This window comes from Budorcas taxicolor, chromosome 1 (genome assembly GCF_023091745.1).
Source record: "Budorcas taxicolor isolate Tak-1 chromosome 1, Takin1.1, whole genome shotgun sequence".
In the NCBI taxonomy this organism is placed as follows: domain Eukaryota; kingdom Metazoa; phylum Chordata; class Mammalia; order Artiodactyla; family Bovidae; genus Budorcas; species Budorcas taxicolor.
This window is the reverse complement of record NC_068910.1, coordinates 89,644,381-89,667,379: the sequence shown is the minus strand read 5'-3', so window position 1 is coordinate 89,667,379 and position 22,999 is coordinate 89,644,381. Positions and strand designations below refer to the sequence as shown.

The following is a 22,999-nucleotide window of genomic DNA, read 5'->3' as shown; positions in this document are numbered from 1 at the left end:
AAAAGGTGACATAAAGCTTAGTTTTTACAGTTAATAAATTTAAAATCTTGCTCTCTTTAACTTGTTATCTGATAATGAGCTAATCACTAAATCTGGCTCAAGATTTCTTCTGTTAAAATAATTCACAAAGAATTCACCTGTTACATCCAGCACAGCACTCCAGGAAGTCTCCCCACTTGAACTTGTAGCCACACAAGTGTAAGTGCCAGTATCAGAAATCTAGTGTGCATAGAAGGGAGAGAGTAAAACTGTTTTAATTGATTTGTAGAGTGATTACTCAGTCTCAACAAGGCAATATTTGACTTCTAAAATATATTATTTGGTTGTTGGAATTATACACTAGAGCCAATCATACATACACACAAAATATTAAAATAAGCTCATAACAGTGGTTCAAAGAGTCTTACTATTTCTACAACTAAATGTTGTCTGTAAACTTTAACAGTTTTCTATTTGCCTCCACGGCAATCTTCTTATCTGTTAACTCCATTTACTGTCGGGCTTCACTGTATTCTTAGATATGGATAACTCAGGAGAGAATTTTTCAGAATCCTATAAACATTCAGGCTTTCCTGGTAGCTCAGACAGTAAAGAATCTGGCTGCAATGTCAGTAGTGTAAAGCTGTCCTCTTTGTCATCAATAAACTCTATTTCACATGATAAAATATACCCAGAAGTAAATAAGCACTCAGATAACATGGAGGTGGGGGGCAACACTTCTTTTTTTTTTTTTTAAGATATGGAGAAAAGTGAAAAGGGAAAAAAAAACTTTAAAATGGAAAACTGAATCTTTCCTTTTAAAGAGTGCAGTACTCACATTAAAGTTGTAACAGTGAATGAAATAAAGTTGTATCATTAAAAGCAAATAAATGATATCTATAGAATGATTGCAATACAGAGCTGAAAGGGTCACAGAACTTATCTAATACATAACACTTTTTAAAGTATACTGAAAACCTTCATTCACTGATTACTTATGTTCAGTTCAGTTCATTCACTCAGTCGTGTCCCACTCTTCACGACCCCCATGGACCACAGGAAGCCAGGCCTCCCTGTCCATCATCAACTCCCAGAGAACTCATCTCCATTGAGTTGGTGATGTCACCCAACCATCTCATCTTCTGTCGTCCCCTTTTCTTCCTGCCTTCAATCTTTCCCAGCATCAGGGTCTTTTTAAATGAGTCAGCTCTTCACATCAGGTGGCCAAAGTATTGCAGTTTCAGCTTCAGCATCAGTCCTTCCATGAACACCCAGGACTGGTTTCCTTTAGGATGGACTGGTTGGATCTCCTTGCAGTCCAAGGGACTCTCAAGACTCTTCTCCAACACCACAGTTCAAAAGCATCAACTCTTCGGCACTCAGCTTTCTTTATAGTCCAACTCTCACATCCATACATGACTACTGGAAAAACCATAGCCTTGACTAAATGGACTTTTGTTGGCAAAATAATATCTCTGCTTTTTAATATGCTGTCTGGGTTGGTCATAACTTTGCTTCCAAGGAGTAAACATCTTTTAATTTTATGGCTGCAGTCACCATCTGCAGTGATTTTGAAGCCCCCCAAAATAAAGTCAGCCACCATTTCCCCATCTATTTGCTTATTTTAGGTAGTTAGAATAGGAAAAAAGAGTCCAGAATGGTGGTGGCTTAAAGACAAGGAAGGGAAAAGCCTGAAAATAGAACAAAGGAAGGTCCAAGGACCAGAGTGAGGACCTCAGGTAAAACAAACAGCACCCTGTCTAGCCCAATTTACATAAGGCAGGCTCAGGGGGGAGTAGAAAAAAAAAAAAAAACAGATAAAAAGAGGGGCCAAAGAGCCGGGGTGCTCTCGCTTTCCTCTCTTTGCATCTTTTGGGTCAGTGTGACATCATGCCTTGAGGATGTATTTCCTTTATTTTCTAAATAAAACTGAGCTGTAACACGGAGCTGCAACACTGATCTGTTGAAGAGCTGTAACACTGATCTGTCCAAGAGCTGAGGCACAGTCTATCTGAGAGCTGTGACACGCCAAGGGCTTTAAAGTCCGTCGGTTCAAATTTTTGTTGTGACAAGACAGAACTGAGAAAATTATACACTCTTCTGACACTTAAAACATTTTTGTTATTCATTGACTAGTGGTAAAAGATTTGAGGAATAGTTGATAATATAATCAAGAGTTCTCTTTTATAAATGTTAAAGGCTGAAGATTCTGTGATTATATCTTGACAAAAACACCAATATCAGTAAGATGTAAATTAAAAGCCCTCCCTGTGGTGGAGCCCCATGGGCTGACATTACAAACAACATTCATTCACAGTAGTTTAGGTGTGAAGGAAAAGTGAGACTGGGAAGAGAGACAGATGATCAAAGTAAGGCAAAGCAGAAGATATAGAAGTAAAATTCCATGATGAACATGAGTCTACTTGTTGATAAAATACGAGTGCATGGAATATAGTATCTGCTGGGTTCAAAATGTAAGTGTATTGATGACTCAACCTTCCACAATTGATTCTTGGGTAAATCATTAGCGCCTAGATGTTACTGTGGTTCCACCATTTTAATTAATTTTAAATGTCATTGTGTATTTTAACTTAAGTTTCAAATTGCTCTGGCATGTCATTCTTTGCTATAATATCTCTGTACAACTGTCTTCTATTATGCCGATGAATGATGGGGGATAGCCATTATAGAAAAAGCCATTTTTTCAAATGTGGGTATGCACGCATTATAGTCATTAGAAATCTTTGCATTTAAGAAATATCACTCACAAACTAAATATAACAAGTCGAGGTTGGATTTTAATGGGATGTTCATTTGAATATGGTCTGTGAAAGAGTAAAGAATTTGCATTTTATTATAGCAGTTGAACTAAAATGTAGCACTTGTTATTACGTGCAAATGCTCAAAGAAGAATAGGTAGGTAATGCTTCTTAACTGCATCTCCTTGTCATTATGTGGAGATACGAGTTTGACATTAGCTGTGGTAGGTAGGTTTTAATGAGTATTAGAATATTCTACTTCCCAAAAGAAACAGATTCAGTTACCAATTAGCTGGGCCATAAGTATACAGTGTTCATCACACAATTTTTCCCCCTTTGCATTAAGTGCTGAAAAAGAAAGTGAGATACAGAGAAATATGACCTACAGAAACCCTCTTTTGACGGTTTCAGTGAAGTACTGTAAAACATGTTATTTCCTGTTAAAGACAGTCTTCTTACAGAAAAATAACATTTTCATTATGGAATTTTATCAGAAGTGATACGAAAATTCTAAATATCATTACTAAAGCTCAGTCTTATTTCACAATCATCATTACCACATTCATTTTTATTCCTTAACTTTAAATAATATATTTTCTGGTCATGAGTGCTTCATATCTTTTCTATCCTTCTCCTTTTATTTTTAACCAAGTGTTTTAAAAAAGAGACAATGTGTTTGTACACTTTCACCTACTCCTCTCCTTGTTTAGTTGGCTGAAGAGAAGCCCCCAGACGTAGGCATCTATGAAAGACTACTTAGGAGCCTGACAGAAGGCTCAAAATTTCTTTGACATCATCAAGCACCCATCTTTAATTACTACTTTTAAGCACTACTGGGGGTCTTGACTGTTCAAATACACCCTTTAATACAGCAGTACAGTGGAAATGCATTATCATCTGTGGCCCCAAACTTTGCCTTTGGCTCAAATAAAGAGGTTAAATTGTTTACTCAAGGAAAGTTGGCATTAATTTTTAAATGACTCCCATTTTATCGGAGGAAGGCTTACAATTAATTTATAATAAACAAAGGTGAAAAACCTATATAATTTTTCTTCAAATAAAACTTGACAGCATTTTGTCTACTTAGAGCAATGCCTGTCTCAAAATTAAAATAAAAATCACACACATTCACTTTAATAACAAGTTAAAGATTTGTGTCTGTGCATGTGCACACTACAAAACAGTTATTCTTCCTTTTTTTGTTAGGTATTTGTATTTGACACACCTGATAAACATGTGATTTCAAATACTTCACATTGTAAAAAACACTGCCTGTGGTAATCATTTGAAAATACATGTAATAACTATTTTACGTATTCCTCTGGCTTCTGAATGGGAAAATTCAACATCTTTTTGTTTCTTTTTTAATCACCTTGGTTACCAATTTATACCTAGATACCAGATTCTACCAACTGTTTTTTCACTGAATCATTTTCAATCAATTTTTCTTCATGTACTATCACAATCAACCACCCTAAGTTCAGGCCCTTGTTCCTAATCTTATGACTATTCTGACATAGTCTTGAGCTTTAGCATAGTACTTGCTATATGGAAGGGAGGCTTTCTATATTTGGTTGAATGAATTGAATATACTTGTGTAGGACAGGTGGTCCCCAGGACAACATCCTTCTGGTATTGACACGTTGTGTAACCACTAACCTCAAATGTGTAAGGGACCTATTGACTTACTCCTGGCCAACAGAATATAGCATGGGTGACGAGATGTCACATTTGTGATTGTTTTGTAGGGTAGTAATCCTGTTTGCCCAAAATCACTGCAGATGGTGATTGCAGCCATGAAATTAAAAGACACTTACTCCTTGCAAGAAAAGTTATGAGCAGCCTAGATAGCATATTCAAAAGCTGAGACATTACTTTGCCGACTAAGGTCTGTCTAGTCAAGGCTATGGTTTTTCCAGTAGTCATGTATGGATGTGAGAGTTGGACTGTGAAGAAGGCTGAGCGCCAAAGAATTGATGCTTTTGAATTGTGGTGTTGGAGAAGACTCTCGAGAGTCCCTTGGACTGCAAGGAGATCCAACCAGTCCATTCTGAAGGAGATCAGCCCTGGGATTTCTTTGGAAGGAATGATGCTAAAGCTGAAACTCCAGTACTTTGGCCACCTCATGAGAGGAGTTGACTCATTGGAAAAGACTTTGATGCTGGGAGGGATGGGGGGCAGGAGAAGAAGGGGACGACAGAGGATGAGATGGCTGGATGGCATCGCTGACTCGATGGACACGAGTTTGAGTGAACTCCGGGAGTTGGTGATGGACAGGGAGGCCTGGTGTGCTGCGATTCATGGGGTCGCAAAGAGTCGGACACGACTGAGCGACTGAACTGAACTGAACTGAATCCTGTTTGCTAAAAGACTGTCTTCCTTGTTGATTTTGAGGAAGCAAGTATTGGGAATATCTACATGGTAAGGAACCACAAGCAACCTTCAGTCAACAAGAAACAAGAAGCTGAGGTCACCAGTTCGAAAGCCATTAGGAACTGAATGCTGACAACCATTTTGTTTGAAAGCAAACTGATCTGCAGTCAATTTTCAGATGAGACTATAACCCTGACAAAAGTGTTCTGTGATCCTAGGGCAGAAGGCCTTGCTAAATCATGCCCAGGCTCCTAACTAACAGAAACTATGAGATCATAAATATGCGTTCCTTCAAGCCTCTAGGTATTTGCTAAAACTTTTACACATAGTAGATAGCTAATACAATATTCAGAAATAAACATTATTTTGAGTTGCTCCAAAAACAAGTCTAATTTGTAAGTTGGCAGGAACGATCATTGTCTTTCATGTCATTTTCCACTAAAAGATCAGCAATGGCTTGCTGTTATCCAAAGATTTAAATCTAAACTGCATAGCAACTTTGCCTAAACTATAAGATTTTTTATGAACTAGCCAAACCTGCTTCCTGTGTCCTCACCAGTCTCATCTCTTTCTTATTCTCCACATAAAGTATTTGACTGAACTGCTTTCTCCTCATTTCCTTAGAAACTCCCTTGTTCATGAGAGTAGAACAGACACATTTGTCACTTTCAAATTATTTTATTTTTCTCAAACTATTTTAAATATATCATTGCTATCATTAACTTTATATGTTTAACCTTTCTAGTTTCATTGACCATATACATACAGGGCTGAATGAAGAATAGAAAGTTTCTAGGTCTGTTATGAACTTATGATTAATATAAGGACAATGCACTTCCTGCTAATTTCAATTAGAACTTCCCTCTAATTTCAGTTTGTCATTTGTAAAATAAGAAATAACATGGTCTATAATCAAATGTACAGTGATCATGCAGGCGTGTAAGATTTAATTTCCCAATGGAGTGACTCCCTAGGGATATACATACTTATGTTGAGAGGAAGATCCAAATACAAACTCAACATTGCTTACCCTTAAGTTCTTAATCTGCAAGGTTCCTTGTTCTTGTATAGTTGCTCTTGGATCTCTACCCAGAAAAGTAAACCCCTCCTTTAACCAGCTAATTACAGGAAGAGGGTCACCAGTAGCTTTACATTTCAGTAACGCTGTGCCATCTACTGCTAACGTCTGGTTGGCTGGGCCTTGTAGAATTATAGGTGGAGGTCTATCTGTCAAAACTAAAACACAAAGACATTTCCAGAATATTTTAACTTTTATGAAATTTAGAAATTTTTATATCATCAGTAGTCACAGCAAAAGTAAGATTAAAGCCCCAAAGTCATACGTACTACTTTTACTTTTTTCTGTATATTCTATACCCAGTATAAATTTATCATCTACATATACTACACGTACATCTGAACATATTTTACTGAAGCCATATTATTACTTACTATTTACTCTGACTTACCTGTAACTAAATGATGATAAGATGAGCTCTGACATCTTAGAAATGTTTAGCATTATTGAAAGATTTAATCATATTAAAATTAAAATGAAAATGTGGAGAGCTTATGACAATCATTCATAAAATGGCCAATTCACCTTCATAGTACCAGTTACACTTCATTTATATAGATTTAATATTTTTCATGATAATACATTAGACTATAAATACTTTATTTCCCAAATTGCTTCATTGCTCTAAATTATGGTAATAGAATTTGGGTGATAGAATTTAATTAGTTTGCACAATTCAGAAAAAAATAACCTAGTTAAGAATATATATATATGACAAGACAAAAATAGGACTTTCATGAAAAATTTTCATTTACATATGTATCAATTCCTGTATTCAAGTAAATTTTCCATAATTTCATGAACTTAGGTCACTATGCTTTTTAAATCAAATGTTGATTTGTAGCAATATCATCAGGACCTTTAGAAGTATTATATAATGATTTAGGAAGCATATCAAAATATACAGTAATATTTAAATGTGTGATGAAAATATGGAATCAATTAGAGGCAAGTTTTCATCTACAACTCATTAGAAGACCATGTCATATTGAAATTTATATCCAAGTCCAAGGAAAGATTTCTGAAAAGAAAGTTTTATAAACTTCACATAGGATTTGCTTAATTAGGTATATTTGCTATTTATTACATTTTTACTATATGTATATAATATTTAAATACATACATAACTTCCACAGAAAGAAAAAATAGTGAATTTGAATTACTGTTAAGCAACTGTGAAGAGTGTCTTTTCTCAAGAAAGTCATCTTGTATTACAATGTACATAATCAAAAAAAGTAATTTTGCTTATTAATGCTCTAATTTCCTTTGTCTACTAGCTTCTACAAATACTAGTTTATATGTTTGTTTATTTTTCATTCTAGATGCATTTTTATTGCTAGACTTTACCATTTTAGGGAAAAATATTAAAATAGCCCTTTATTAAATATTAAATATTAAATAGCCTACCATGAGAAAGCCAACCAATTTTGATTTAAAACAGAGGTTATGATATATGTGTCCTGGCATGTTAAAACAGAGTGGACTTAAAGTCAACCTACACCTACTACATCAAAATATGTATTAAAATGTGTGTATATATAGAAAATCTTGTAAAAACCTAAGGAAAACAGTATTCTCTGTGTAGTCGTCACAAATAAAAATTAGAATCATTTAGTTCACTGATTTTCTTGACCAAATTTTTCATTTCAGAAGTAAATTAAATGAGAGCAGACATGAAAGTGTAATATTATACCAATTCTGACATATCTGTCAATAATTGTGCAAGTAGTTATTCAAGTTGAAAGCTTCATGGAATTTATTCTATTTATAAGTCAAAAATGGAAGGCTAATTCTCCAAACATTATGATTTTAAAATTCAGTGAGAAAAATGGGTCCGTATTAACAGAAAATAAGCTATTTATTAAATTTTATATAATGTTACTCCTTCGCATCAAATGAAATATCTATATAGAATTCAGGCAACTTATAATTTGCTTTTACTGTCATATCAGTGGAATCATTAGATATAGGCAAAGGACATCTGATTAGATTCTTTTTCTCTTTTTTTTTACTGCCCAAATGAGTAGCTCATTGTCTTGTAAATGGATTTGATCAATAAAGTAATTGAAAATCTCCTGGCCAGAAAGAACTTTCAGTTTCAAGGATGTTATGGGTGAAAGATGACCACAAGTTTCCACGACACTAAGGTCAGAGGTTAAATGAACATTTAGGGCTTCCAGTGATCTGTGAACAGCTGCATGGTTTTTTCTAACTATGCATTATAAATCCTCAGTAAACCATTCATACAAGATCATTGCGACATCTGTTGTCAATATAACATATAAATACATTTCTTCTCTCTAGTCCTTATAGATTCTATTGGCTCTACTCCAAACTCTCACTGCAATTTTCTACTTTTCTGAGAGAAAAAAGGGGAGGAAAAAATAAATGAAGAATAGAGTTAACAAATTAATGAGAAGGTATTTTAAAGGGATTTTTTGAAATTCAAGTGTATTAAAACATCTTAGCTCTATCTATATATCAGTAAAATTATTACTCAACAGCACCTTCCATCACCATTAATAATCTCCCCTCATGTGAACACTTAAGTTAAAAATATTTCCAAGAAAGTAAGTACAAAAATGTAATAACAGAAAACATTGCTATAGATGCTTTGCTTGTTTTTCTGAACATGACGTATATTTTCATTCTGCACTGGAACTTCATGTGGCTCTAAATCACCCTAGATCATTCCAAACAACATGTTCAAAATGAAGATGATGGCTTACATATTATTAAACTGTTAACTAATCTGAAAAATTCAAAACTATGAATAAAAGCAGAAGTCATCAGCTAATATGTCATCAGCAAATTAATATTTAGAGATAGAGTTATATATAATAAGGGGTGTGTGTGTGTGTTTAGATCTCAAAGTTAGATTTCTTTACAGTCAAAGTCAACAACTGTATAACCTACATACAACGTTCTTGCAAAATGATTTGACTTTGTGATTGCTTATTCAAGTAAAAATCAATGCAGAAATTAAAATTCAAACAAGTTGTAATAAAATGTTCAGAGTCATTTCAGTTCAGGGTGGGATGGGATGAACTAGGAGATTGGGACTGACGTATATACACTACTGCTACTATGTATAAAATAGATATCTAATGAGCCTACTGTATAGCACAGAGAACTCTACTCCTAGCTCTGTGGTGACCTCAATGGGAAGGAAATCCAAAAAAGAGGGGATATATGTATACATGTTGCTGATGCTGCTCTACAGCAGAAACTGACACAACAGTATTAAGCCGCTATGCTCCAAAACAAAGTCATCAAATTTCCTTATCACTCATTTTAAGTCTGACCACAGAAACAAAGCTATAATTACTACTGATTTGAAAGACTGCATCACCAACAAACATAATTTCTCAAAACAAACTTTCCGTTTCATTGTTCTTTAGTCGCTAAGTCATGTCTGACTCTGTGACTCCATGGACTGCAGCCTGCCAGGCTCCTTTGTCCATTGGATTTCCCAGGCAAGGATACTGGAGTGGGCTGTCATTTCCTCCTCCAGGGGATCTTCCCAACCCAGGGATCAAACCCATATCTGCTGCATTGACAGGCAGATCCTTTATCACTGAGTCACCTGGGAAGCCCTTCCTTTTTATTATATCAGGCATAATTTTGAATATCTGCTTGTTTCATGATCCACAGCAGTCACATCAACTGGCTCTTCTATATCATCAGTTTTGTTTTCTACAAATATGGTTTGCCTTCTGCATAACAAATTCTTCATTTAAAAACATTTAAAAGCCTGCCTCTTTTAAAATACTATGAGCAGCTAGATTACAGCAGAGCTCTTAAGCATTATGTTTGGAGTGTTTCATAGTAGCACAGAATAAAATTCTTTTGCCAGAATATCTTATTTTCCAAGTACATGTTTCTTTACATTTTTTCTAGTAGAAGAAAAAGAAATAAAATATAACATATATTTATAGTTATAGTTATAAATATAAAATATTTACAATTATTAATTATATTAAATTATATTTTATTAATATAATCATTAATATATTTATTCTAGTAGGAAACATAGGAACTTAAAAACACTAATAAATATATTTTATTTTTAAAAGAAATATGGGTATTTGAAAGGTCAAAGGACTTACCCATCTAAAGGAAGAATTTTTTTGCACTGTTACCCATGAACCTGACATCTTTCAGTTCCATAGCAGTAAATCTCTGCCATATCAGCAGGTGTGACTGTTAATGACTCAACAGCCCCGCAGCTAATGTTTGTCTGTTCTATTTATTCCCTTTCCTGACATGATGCTGAATCAGGCAATAGCATGGGAAGACATTAAAAAATATTGCCTTTCTATTAATTTTAAATGATATTTTAATCTACATGTAAATTTGAATTGTATGAAAGCTCAGCAGAAAAAGAAGAGAATCAGAGAGGTCACAGCCCAAGTTCTTGGATCTCAGATGCCAGCATCCAGGACAGCGAAAGAGGGGAGGGGGAATTAGACACCTCACAAATGTAATACAGCAAGAGAGAATTGTTAATCTAAAATATACTAGAATATGGATTAAATTCATGCTCAGAGGTTCACAAAACATCTAAAACTCCCTACATGTCAACTGACACAAAAAAGTGAAAGTGAAGTGAAAAAAATTGAAAGTGAAGTCGCTCAGTCGTGTCCGACTCTTCGCGACCCCGTGGACTGTAGCCCACCAGGCTCCTCTGTCCATGGGATTCTCCAGGCAAGAATACTGGAGTGGGTTGCCATTTCCTTCTCCAGGGGATCCAAAAAAGACCTTGCCAAAAACAAATATCAATCACGAAGATATATTTTTTAACTTTCACTATGAATTAGATGCTTCAGTTAAGATTTGTAATACATATATGCAAGTAAAAAATAATTTTAACATCCATTCATAGCTTAAAGTTAGTCATACAGTCGTGTCCGACTCTAAGATCCCATGGACTGTAGCCTGCCAGGCTCCTCTTGTCCTTGGAATTCTCCAGGCAAGAGTACTAGAGTAGGTTGCCATTTCCTTCTCCAATTCATAGCTTGCAAGGTATTTAATTAATTTAACTTAGTGAGAGTATAATTTTAAAAATCACTGGATTGTTGTTGCCATTTAGCTGCTACCTTGGATCCAAGTCTTGACGACCTCATGGACTGCAGCACCCCAGGCTTCACTGTCCTTTACTATCTCCCTGAGTTTGCTCAAATTCTTGCCCATTAAGTTGGTGATGCTACCCAACTTTCTTATCCTCTGCTGCCCTCTGCTCTTTTCTCCTTCAATCTTTCCTAGAATCAGGGTCTTTTCCAATGAGTCAGTTCTTTGCATCAGATGGCCAAAGTATTGGAGTTTCAGCTTCAGCATCAGTTCTTCCAATGAATATTCAGGGTTGTGAAGTCATCAGCCGATATGTCATCAGCCAGTTAATATTCAGAGTCAGAGTTATTTATAATAAGTTATGTGTGTGTATGTGTGTGTGTATGTTTAGGTCTTGAAGTTAGATTTCTTTACTGTTAAAATCAATAACTCTGTAACCTCCACACAACCTTCTTGCAAAACAATCTTGACTTTGTGATTGCTTACTTAAGTAAAAATCAATGTAGAAATTTAAATTCAAACAAGTTGTAAAAAAATGTTCAGAGCCATCACAATTTGGGGTGGCGTAGGATGATGTGATTAGCTAGCATAAAAAGTCATCTCTGTTTCCTGATAATAAAGCTGGTATCTTTTCTTCTCTAGTAAAATAAAATTATCACTATTCTTTAGAAGTAATCATGTCAGCATAAGATTAGGTATACAGATGGCATGCCTATTTCTATTTCACTAAAATAATGCATCGCTATATTTTTTAGAATAAAATAGATTGTTTTGGATGTTCTTCCTGGGGAAAATAAATAGTGTAAATAGATCAGGGAGAATTAGAAACCATTAAAAATGTCATTTTACCTAGATTCAAACTTACAAGATAAGCATTGATTTTAATGATTTAATTAACAAGTCAGAAAATTTTATCCTTTGAAATAAAGACAATTATTTTCAGAAAACAAATCTAATAATACCGCACCATCAGTAACTTCCAGTTGAGCTTTTGCTAAAATACTTCCTGCCACGGTGAGGGCCTGACAGATGTAGTAACCCGCGTCCGAACGCTGAATGTTGGTAATTGTAAGATCCCCAGTTGGTGACACAGAACACCTGCTGTTGGGCTGTTGGGGTTGGTTTGGGAAGAGCAGATTCTGTGGAAACAAACATAATTTTATCAATATTCTCTTCTCACTCAATAAGAAAGTTATATCAACAGCTATTGCAATTAGAGAAATGTGGTTGAAAAAAAGATTTAAAAATAATTTTTTTATTTTATTTTGTTTATTTTATTTTATTTATTTTATTTTTATTTTATTTTTTTAAAATTAAAAATATATTAAAAAAAAAAGGTTTAAAAATATGGTGCTGAAATGTTTAGATGTCACAGAGTGAGTTTCACTGGGAAATTTCAGGCCCTCACTGAAGGAACAATCATCTAAAAATTCTAGGTCTTTATTCGGACCTTTTATTTCCTCCCTGACTTTCTGTGAGTTACTGAATATTTCTGAAACATGGTTTCCCCATCTGTAAAATGGGCATAATAACACTTATCTGATTCAACACATAAGACACTGTGAGAATCTGGAATGTAACACTGACTATGTATGTGATTTATAAACTGCATATTCTGTTGATCTTTTTAACTATTTGATGTAACTAACTGAATTTCTTCTAAAGGGGTTCAAAAATGTGACTGAGACTGACAGAGAGACAGCTGAATCTACTTCTGCTGTAAGAATTCTGCAGGTTGTAACAGCTTTGAAAGGAGCTAGGTATAAATGCTAATAAAAGCTACCATCTAAGCAAGATTAACCAAACCACTGAAAATGTAAAGATGTGGGATGTTTCTGAAGCATGCATGTTATGCTAAAGAACTTTTTAACATTATTCTTTTTAAAAATAAAAAGTTCTCTAGTTTACTATATATCTTATATTATGACAAACAGCTAAATCACAACTTTGTAAAAGTTCTTATAAGAAAGCAGTGATGTTAACTTGGATGACCTATGCTGCTTTATTGTTGTTCAATTAAGAAAAATATTTGGGTATAATAAATCATATTGAGATATGCTTCCAAGTTGGATTACAAATAAGGATGTATCAATTTTTATGTTGTATTTACTTACCAAAAAAAGAACATTATAACCCTGTGGGATCTGTTTCTCCATATAGTAATTAATTTTCCAGGTTTGTAATTAAACAGTTCCAATACATTACAATCAGGAGGTAATAACATTCAATTAAAGGCATAAGACACATTTTCACCTTAAAATGTTTTTACCCTTGAAGGAATACCAATGGAAAAGGATAAAATAGGGTATTAACACTTTTCAATTACGCTAAATGACTTTAATCCTGCGAACGATGTCCTACTTTAATTAGAAGCTCTTCTCTTTATTGCAACTTGATGGATGTCCACTTTATTAGATTCGAGTGTGACACTATAAGCCCACTTTACATAAACATTACCATGTTATTAAACCCTTTCAAAAAGAAGTGGTATTTGCTAGCATGTCAGGAATATAATTTCAAAAGGCTATTGCCCTCCCATAAAATTTGTATTATTTGCTATTAATATATAAGGCTAGACTTTTTCATACATATAAAGCATAATATGAAAAGAAGCTAATTCTCCTGTGGAGTTCAAATAGATTACTGAAATAAACCATCTGAAGGAGAAGGGTCTAAATTTTAAAGCCACTCGAAAATGATACAATAACTCAAAGTGTGCACTTTTCTACAATTAGCCATTAGAATACTAATTTACATAGCACTAATACATCAGATGGGCTTAATTCTCTCCGGGATCTCTTCCTCTACAATGTATTATCAGTCCACCTTCTAAATGACATTCGTTGACATGGAAAATGGCATATGATTGAGGTTAACCCATCATCTTTATTCCCTGCTTGTAAGACATAGGCAAAAGGAAATGGATTACAAGCAAAAACCAGGAATTCTACAGAGCTCCTCTTGCTTGAGGTGCCTGGGTATCCTATTTGTGCTAATTGGCATTATCAGCACATATTGAGGAATATGGACCATTAAGTCCAGACTCTTAACTCTCTCTCTACTGATGGATAGTCATAGATCACTGTAAAAATTGGATACTGCGGACAGTAAGACCAATTTATTTTTCCTAATGTACTAATTCATGATTTGAAAATTTACAATTTGCTCAAGCATTTCTCTTCTGTTCTCATTCATAATCTCCTTTCTCTCCCCCTCTCTATCCCCTTTCCTCCCTCCCCAAACCCTCTCTCTGATGTGAGGGAGATAGGTGAAGAAAACCAGATCTAAGATTATAATCAAATCAAATCACCTAACTGGAAATCTTTTTCCCAGAGATTAATATCTCTGGAATTAATACATGCCACTTTGTCAAATAATAGCAAAAGAAATATTTTAATGCTATTTGATCATTACTTGTATAAAAAAATTAAAACACCATGTAGCATATTTAAATATCATGTTTGTTGGGCCACAAGACCAATACACATTTTATGCAATAGCGTGTATAAAACTGGAGCATTTGAGGGCGTGTAATTCACACATGAAAAAGCTGAATCTACATGATAATAGGTACAATGAGATTTGACTCACTACATGATTTAAAGTGTGAATGTGCAACAATCAAATGGCTTTAGATCATTATATCTGCATCATTTATAAATAATATGCTCACGTATATATTCACTATCAGTGGCTTGAGGGAGTAACTTCTGTGGACCCCACAGCCCCCAGAGTGGGTAGGGGGAAGGGGATACAGCAATGAAGTAGAAACTCAGGTCTCTCCAGGTTCAAGGGTCCTAGCCTTCTCTGGCATGCGGTGGGTCTAGGGACAGTGGTGACGAGAGTGGTACTGAGCCTCTGTACCTGGGCAGAGGGAGCCCAAGCAGCCCGGCCTGAGCAGAACATAAAATTGCCACTTCAGCCAGGAACAAGGCAAGGCAGGTGCATTCTGCATTTTTCCAATTTCTAACCTTCAAAATGTGTAAAGCACTTTTACATATAAACAATCACATAATCATCAAAACTTATGTGAATTAAAATACCTGATCTTCATATTTTGGATTAAAAACTAAGCTTCAGTAAAGTTAAGCTGTGCTACAAAGATTATAAAATCATAAGGAGGGAAATGGCTTTAGAATTCTTTCCTTTTTTCAGGGTCTATGTGTGTATGTATATGTGTGTGTACATATTCAAGTATGTTATAAGTGTATCATGTTGCTTTACACTCACTTTAGAGTTTGGAATGTTTCCATCCGAAAGTGATTTTTAAGAATCAAGGAACTCTAAGAGGAGAAATCTATTGTATAGTTGTGTGAGTGTGTCAGTCGCTCAGTTATGGCCAACTCTTTGTGACCCCATGGACTGTAGCCTGCCAGGCTCCTCAGTTCATGGAATTCTCCAGGCAAGAATATTGGTGGAGTGGGTAGCCATTCCCTTCTCCAGGAGATCTTCCCAACTCAGGGATTGAATCCGGGTCTCCCACATTGCAGGAAGATTCTTTACTGTCTGAGCCACCAGGGAGCCCAATTTTATCACTGAAAGTGAAAGTGAAAGTTGAAAGTCGCTCAATAGTGTCCAACTCTTTGCAACCCCATGAACTGTACAGTCCATGGAATTCTCCAGGCCACAGTACTGGAGTGGGTAGCCTTTCCCTTCTCCAGGGGATCTTCCCAACCCAGGGATTGAACCCAGGTTTCCCTCATTACAGACAGATTCTTTACCAGCTGAGCCACAAGGGAAGTCCAAAAATACTGGAATGGGTAGCCTATTCCTTCTCCAGCGGATCATCCCAACCAGGAATTGAACCAGGGTCTCCTGCATTGCAGGCGGATTCTTTACGGACTGAGCTGTCAGGGGAGCCCAACTGTATCATTGATCAACTGATAAAAAATGATAGCAATTAATTCTTGGAACCATCCTGATGTGGGATGAGGCAGTGGCCAGAACTTTACCTTATCCTTCCCACCACTGTCTTTACATCCCACAAATTAGGGGGGAAGTGAGTCCAACACAGAGCACTGCAGAAAGGGAAACATATAAGTTGCCCATCCATACTGAGATGCTAAAACTGCTGGTGTGGGGTGAACTGTATGGGAATCTGGAAGAATGAAAAATGACAACGGCTGATGGGGACCTCCTGAGAGGAACCCCCTCCAAGATGGTCTTACGTGAGTTTTGATCAACAGGTTCTTTTAATTTCATCTAAAGCGTTTTCTGCCTCTGGCAAAGTTTTTAGACTGCTTGAGTCTTTTAGTCATCATTTTCTATTTGTCCAGGAAATTCATCTAAAACTTGGACTAACAACAGAGGGTGCTAAGGAGCAACACCAGTGGGTCCCTTCCTAAGACCTACACAGCTCCTTGGGAATGCCTCTGGAGAGTCTAGAATGAAAATATCTCTAAGGAGTTCCCTAGAATTCCCTTGGGAATGCACAGATTAAATTCTTAGACAAAGAACTCAATTTCTATTCTGTTTTAAGGGGAAGTTCCCCTCATTGCTTCAGAACCTAGAGGCTTGAGCTTGCCCAAGCTTGGACCAAGTTCTTAATGAGAAAAGCGGTGCATTCAATTCAATTTGCTTTCAAGCAGAGTCTGAGAGATCATGCTGCCCAGAGAGGGCCCAAGAGGACAAATCAGGACACAGCAAAGATCAGACAGGTGTTGCTTTTTTCTGCTATTTAATGTATTATTTCCTGTCTAATTCCACTATGAGGGAATCCAGAGGGATGATGGAAGAAAATATTTCTACTACTCTTAAATGGAAGCATGTTTAAGTTAATGGTAAACAAAAGGTATGTATACTATCTATTTATGAAAGGGCGTTGAAACTGGTTTCTAGACTAATTAATGACAGAAATATTTTTGACTGTTTACACGTACCCAGGATGTTCTAAGTGCTTTATAGATATACTAACTCAATTATCTCAGTGTAGCTCAATGCAAGAAAGCAAACATATCCTTTTGTTAAGAGATTTTAAACAGCTGCAGGTTAGAGTTTTTCAGGTAATTTATTCACAGTGTATTGCATCTCTTCTATGTAAGATAAAAAATTTTTAAAATTAACACTCAAAAAAAGAATGTTCTATTAAAACATCTGACTCTCTCTTATTTTAGAATCAACTGGTCTCTTTTTAGAAATAAAGTACATTCAACATTGATAACAAGAAAGGCAAGACAGACTTTGAGGACCACCAGAGACGGGGGAGTTCAGAGATTTCAGAAAAGCAGTCAAAGCTTGCACTCACCTGGCTGCCTTCTTTTTGCCAAAAAACTGCTGGCTGTGGGTTTCCTTTAGTTTCACAGGGAAATGTCACTGTTCGACCTTGGGCAACAATCTGATCTCTTGGCCTAACCACAAACTGTGGAGGAGCTATAATTTAAAAGGAAAGAAAGTGTGTAAATATAAACTGTTGACAAAGAAAAATACATCAAAGGGGAAATCTGATACGAGGTGGACTGCTCAGTGCCAGACAGAGGCTACAGATGTTGATTTAAGTATTTCTCAAAATACAATGGGAAAAAAAAGAGCACTCTATCAAATATGAGGAAAGAAGTAAACGTATTAGTAGACACACTCTAAATGTACATTGCAAATCTTACCGTCCATACACTTGCCAAGAAAAAGTAAGATTTTTAATGGTATTCTAAAGTTTTTAATAAATAAACATGATGTCCCCATATGGTTTTGTGTTTTGAATGAAGACAGAAAAAAGTCACTGCATTACTCAAATATCTACTTCCTGTGGCATCAATCTATTGACAAACATGAACTGCTCTTACAATATTTGCAAGACATTGTGCTAGGCACAGGGATACCAGAAGGCATAGAATATGATCTCTATTCTCAAAGTGCTTAGAGTGCTTATATTCTAGATTTGAGGAGTTGAAGTGTTGAGAATCAAATTGAAGGTATGGGAATTACATACAGAGATAACTAACAAAATACAAAAACACCTGCAAGTGGTTGACTAATTCATTTCACTTAGATTAATAAGCATTTGGCAATTATTATGTTCCTCTTTGGAAGAAAAGTTATAACCAATCTAGATAGCATATTCAAAAGCAGAGACATTACTTTGCCAACAAAGGTCCATCTAGTCAAGGCTATGGTTTTTCCAGTGGTCATGTATGGATGCGAGAGTTGGACTGTGAAGAAAGCTGAGTGCCAAAGAATTGATACGTTTGAACTGTGGTGTTGGAGAAGACTTTTGAGAGTCCCTTGGACTGCAAGGAGATCCAACCAGTCCATTCTGAAGGAGATCAGCCCTGGAATTTCTTTGGAGGGAATGATGCTGAAGCTGAAACTCCAGTACTTTGGCCACCTCATGCAAAGAGTTGACTCATTGGAAAAGACTGATGCTGGGAGGGATTGGGGGCAGGAAGAGAAGGGGACGACAGAGGATGAGATGGCTGGATGGCATCACTGACACGATGGATGTGAGTCTGAGTGAACGAACTTCGGGAGCTGGTGATGGACAGGGAGGCCTGGCATGCTGCAATTCATGGGGTCGCAAAGAGTCAGACACGACTGAGCGACTGACCTGAACTGAACTGAACTGGGCACTAGAAACTGAAAATTATTTAAAATATTGAAATATCAATAACCTCAGATATGCAGATGACACCATCTTCATGGCAGAAAGCAAAGAGGAACTAGAGAGCCTTTAAATGAAGGTGAAAGAGGAGAGTGAAAAAAACTGGCTAAAACTGACCATTCAAAAAACTAAGATCATGGGATCTGATCCCATCACTTCATGGCAAATAGATGGGGAAACTGACAGACTTTATTTTCTTGGGCTCCATAATCACTGCAGATAGTGACTACAGCCATGAAATTAAAAGACACTTGCTTCTTGGATGAAGAGCTATGACCAACCTAGACAGCATATTAAAAAGCAGAAACATTACTTTGCCTACAATGTTATGTCTAGTCAAAGCTGTGGTTTTTCTAGTAGTCATGTATGGATGTAAGAGTTGGACCATAAAGAAGGCTGAGCGCTGAAGAATTGATGCTTTTGAACTGTTGTGTTGGAGAAGACTCTCAAGAGTCCCTTGGACAGCAAGGAGATCAAACCAGTCAATCCTAAAGGAAATCAGTCCTGACTATTCACTGGAAGGACTGATGCTGAAACTGAAGCTCCAATACTTTGGCCACCTGATGTGAAGATGGTTTCATTGGAAAAGACCCTGATGCTGAGGAAGATTGAAGGCAGGAGGAGAAGGGTATGATAGAGGATGAGATGGTTGGATGGCATCACCAACTCAATGGACATGAGTATGAGCAAGATCCGAGAGAAAGTGAAGGACAGGGAAGCGTGGCGTGCTGCAGTCCAAGCGGTCACAGAGATGGACGTAACTGAGTGACTGAACAACAACTGGGCACTAAAGATACACAGATAAAAAGCATCTACATTGCAGCCATGAAGGTACTTATACTCTAATAGAAAATACAAAACATGATCATGATGAAGACAACAACAACAAAATTAAAACAACACTTCTGTAAGACTGTGGTAAGATCAATGACAGAGGTACTCTCAGAGCAGAGAAGCACTTACATTTTAGTATACATCATAAGGGTCACAGGACTTCAGGAAGAAGGGATCCCTTTGTGTTACACTAGCTGTGAAAGGCTTTATGCAAGGGGTGTATATTATGGAGCCTTGGAGGAAAGGGTGGCATTCAGAGAAGTGGAGAGATGAACACATTCTAAAGAAACAAGCTAACTGAACAAAGCCTAAGAAGCAAAAACACATCTAGTATACACCGAGGAGGAATGGCGAGTCCTCACTGTATAAACATCATTGGCTACAAAAAATGGATTTGTATCAGGCCCTTCTTCTCAGTCTAAGAAAGGCCTGAGAAACCAAACTGAGGATTTTATTCTGGTTGTTTTTAAGCTAAGGAATGCAAAGCAAAAATTTTGGAATCTTTACCCCTTTAATGAATGTAGTCTATAGTTTGTGAGGGAGACGGATTAGTCAATAAAGTAGGTTGTTTAACTGGAAGACCAGTAAAATGGTGCAGGCAAAACCACTGAGACCAGTAACTCCATTAGAAAATATAGGGATGGGGTGAAAAGGCTAAGAAAGTTCAGGTTTAAATTTGGGGTGAATTGTAAAGAGAAAGAACAAAGTGAAAAACAGGACAGTATGTAACAGAAAGTTTTCACAAGGACATCATCTTCACAGCAAAACTCGCTCCTGATGAAGAGAAAACAGCAGGTTTATTCCATGACTTTTCTAATCCTTTGTTTCCAGTGTAACGACTTCCTTAATACTAGAAAACTTAAGACCAAGAGAAAAATTACAATGAACTCTAATTTTTAGAACCCGGTGTACATGGCTATAACCCTAATATTTGAACTCTGAAGAATTTTAACAATAGCACCATTCAGTAAAGTCCTTTACCCAGAATTCCTCCAGTTCTTTAAGATTACATAACTGAAGGTCCAAGAGTGGAGTCAGTGTAGGGTAGCCTCAAACATCCACCCAGTTACTCATCCTTACAAGACTACTAGCATAGCAACAGCAGCAGCAATTTTTTTTTTTCCCCCAAAAAATTTACCGAGACTTGTAGTGGCTTATTTTTCGGTGTTCTATTACACCGCCTCCTAATTCAACACACTCAGCACATACATTAGGGACTGAAGGAATGAATCTACTAAGGGAAATTTTCTTCTACCAATATAGATAACAGAAGGCTCAGTTTAACAGGATGGAGAACCCAGATTTATAGATCTATTTGAACTGAACGTGGTTTATGTTGCCCTGTATTTTCAGGAGATTACTTGCTTCTTACAATCTTGTTATTTCTACACAATTCCACTGAATCAGCAGTATCATTGATTTTTGTTCTCTATGTTTTCTAATAAGAGTGATAGTTTAAATCAATGTTGCAAAATTACTTTTGGAATGACTCTTAAAACACTGCAATGTCCATGTCTCAATAAAGATGTGAAACCACCAGATACTTACACCAAAAATATTAAGATTGGTCTCTATAATCTGTCTAAAGAAAAAAATTATATACATTAAGAAAAATTAAAAGATCAATATATATTTCTTTGCTTCTTTTAGTAATTCATGAAAAAAGTTTACTTCCAAAGTGGACATTAAGTAAGAAGTACTGAGTAACTTAGCTTGTATCTCATCATAAAAAAAAACTGGTTCAAAAGACTGGTTCAAAATAGGAAAAGGAGTACGTCAAGGCTGTATATTGTCACCCTGCTTATTTAACTTATATGCAGAGTACATCATGCAAAATGCCAGGCTGGATGAAGCAGAAGCTGGAATCAAGACTGCCGGGAGAAATATCAATAACCTCAGATATGCAGATAACCCCACCCTTATGGCAGAAAGCAAAGAAGAACTAAAACGCCTCTTGATCAAAGTGAAAGAGGAAATTGAAAAAGTTGGCTTAAACTCAACATTCGAAAAACTAAGATCATGGCATCGAGTCCCATCACTTCATGGTAAATAGATGGGGAAACAATGGAAACAGGGACAGACTTTATTTTTTGGGCTCCAAAATCACTGCATACGATGACTGCAGCCATGAAATTAAAGGATGCTTGCTCCTTGGAAGACAAGCTACGACCAACCTAGACAGCATATTAAAAAGCAGAGACATTAGTTTGCCAACAAAGGTCTGTCTAGTTAAAGCTATGTTTTTTCCAGTGGTCATGTATGGATGTGAGAGTTGTATTATTAAGAAAGCTGAGTGCTGAAGAACTGATGCTTTTGAACTGTGGTGTTGGAGAAGACTCTTGAGAGTTCCTTGGACTGCAAAGAGATCCAACCAGTCCATCCTCAAGGAGATCTGTCCTGAGTGTTCACTGGAAGGATTCATTGGAAGGACTGGTGCAGAAGCTGAAACTCCAATACTTTGGTCACCTGATGTGAAGAACTGACTCATTAGAAAAGACTCTGAGCTGGGGACAATTGAAGGCAGGAGGGGAAGTGAATGACAGATGATAAGATGGTTGGATGGCATCACCGACTCGATGGACATGAGTTTCAGCAAGCTCTGGGAGTTGGAGATGGACCGGGAAACCTAGCATGCTGTAATCCTTGGGGTCACAAAGAATTGGATAAAACTGAGCAGCTAAACTGAACTGAGAGCCCCATATGCTCTATAAAGTCCTTCTTTATATAATTTTTAAAATATAATACCTGAGAATACACATGATTAAAATCATCAGATGAGATATTAAATGAAAGCAGTGAAAATATATTTTATAATTTAAAGCATATTATACATACTCTGTTTATCTATCCTCCATCTATCTCAGTAAAATTACTATCTATACTTTAATTATTTAACTACAGACTTCTTACATTTGATTTTTTCAAACTTTCAAAAACCTTTGGGTGGATGAATGATTTTTCAAAATACTTTTGGAATCTAGATCCTACAATTTTAACACAGCTGCTAAAATATTACCCCTAAAATAAGGATTGGCAAATAACCACATCTATCTATCCACGTTTTGAAAAATATATGATTCATCTATTTACACCTTCAAAATGTATTATCTACAAACTATGAGATAGTCTGCTTGATATAGGAGATAGAAAACAAAATAAAACACTGTTCATAGCGTATGGCAGAGACTCCAATTAAATAAACAAATAAAAGCAAATACCACAGAGCATGATTTGAATAACATAAAAATGCAGAGGACACTGGGGAGAAAAGATTGGAAGAGAACACAGTAGATAAAGTAATCCTAAGGAAAG

General features: G+C 36.2%; 1 protein-coding gene across 1 annotated transcript in view; it reads right to left on the bottom strand.

The window, feature by feature from the left end:
• ROBO2 (roundabout guidance receptor 2) overlaps nt 1-22,999 on the bottom strand; it is a 651,843-nt gene that overhangs the window by 95,134 nt on the left and 533,710 nt on the right. Inside the window, exons 8-11 of the mRNA XM_052644742.1 lie at nt 17,504-17,628; nt 12,227-12,398; nt 6,142-6,347; nt 138-219 (exon numbers count right to left, since the gene is read on the bottom strand). Of these exons, the coding sequence (XP_052500702.1) occupies nt 138-219; nt 6,142-6,347; nt 12,227-12,398; nt 17,504-17,628 (585 nt within the window). The remainder of the gene's footprint in view (nt 1-137; nt 220-6,141; nt 6,348-12,226; nt 12,399-17,503; nt 17,629-22,999) is intronic.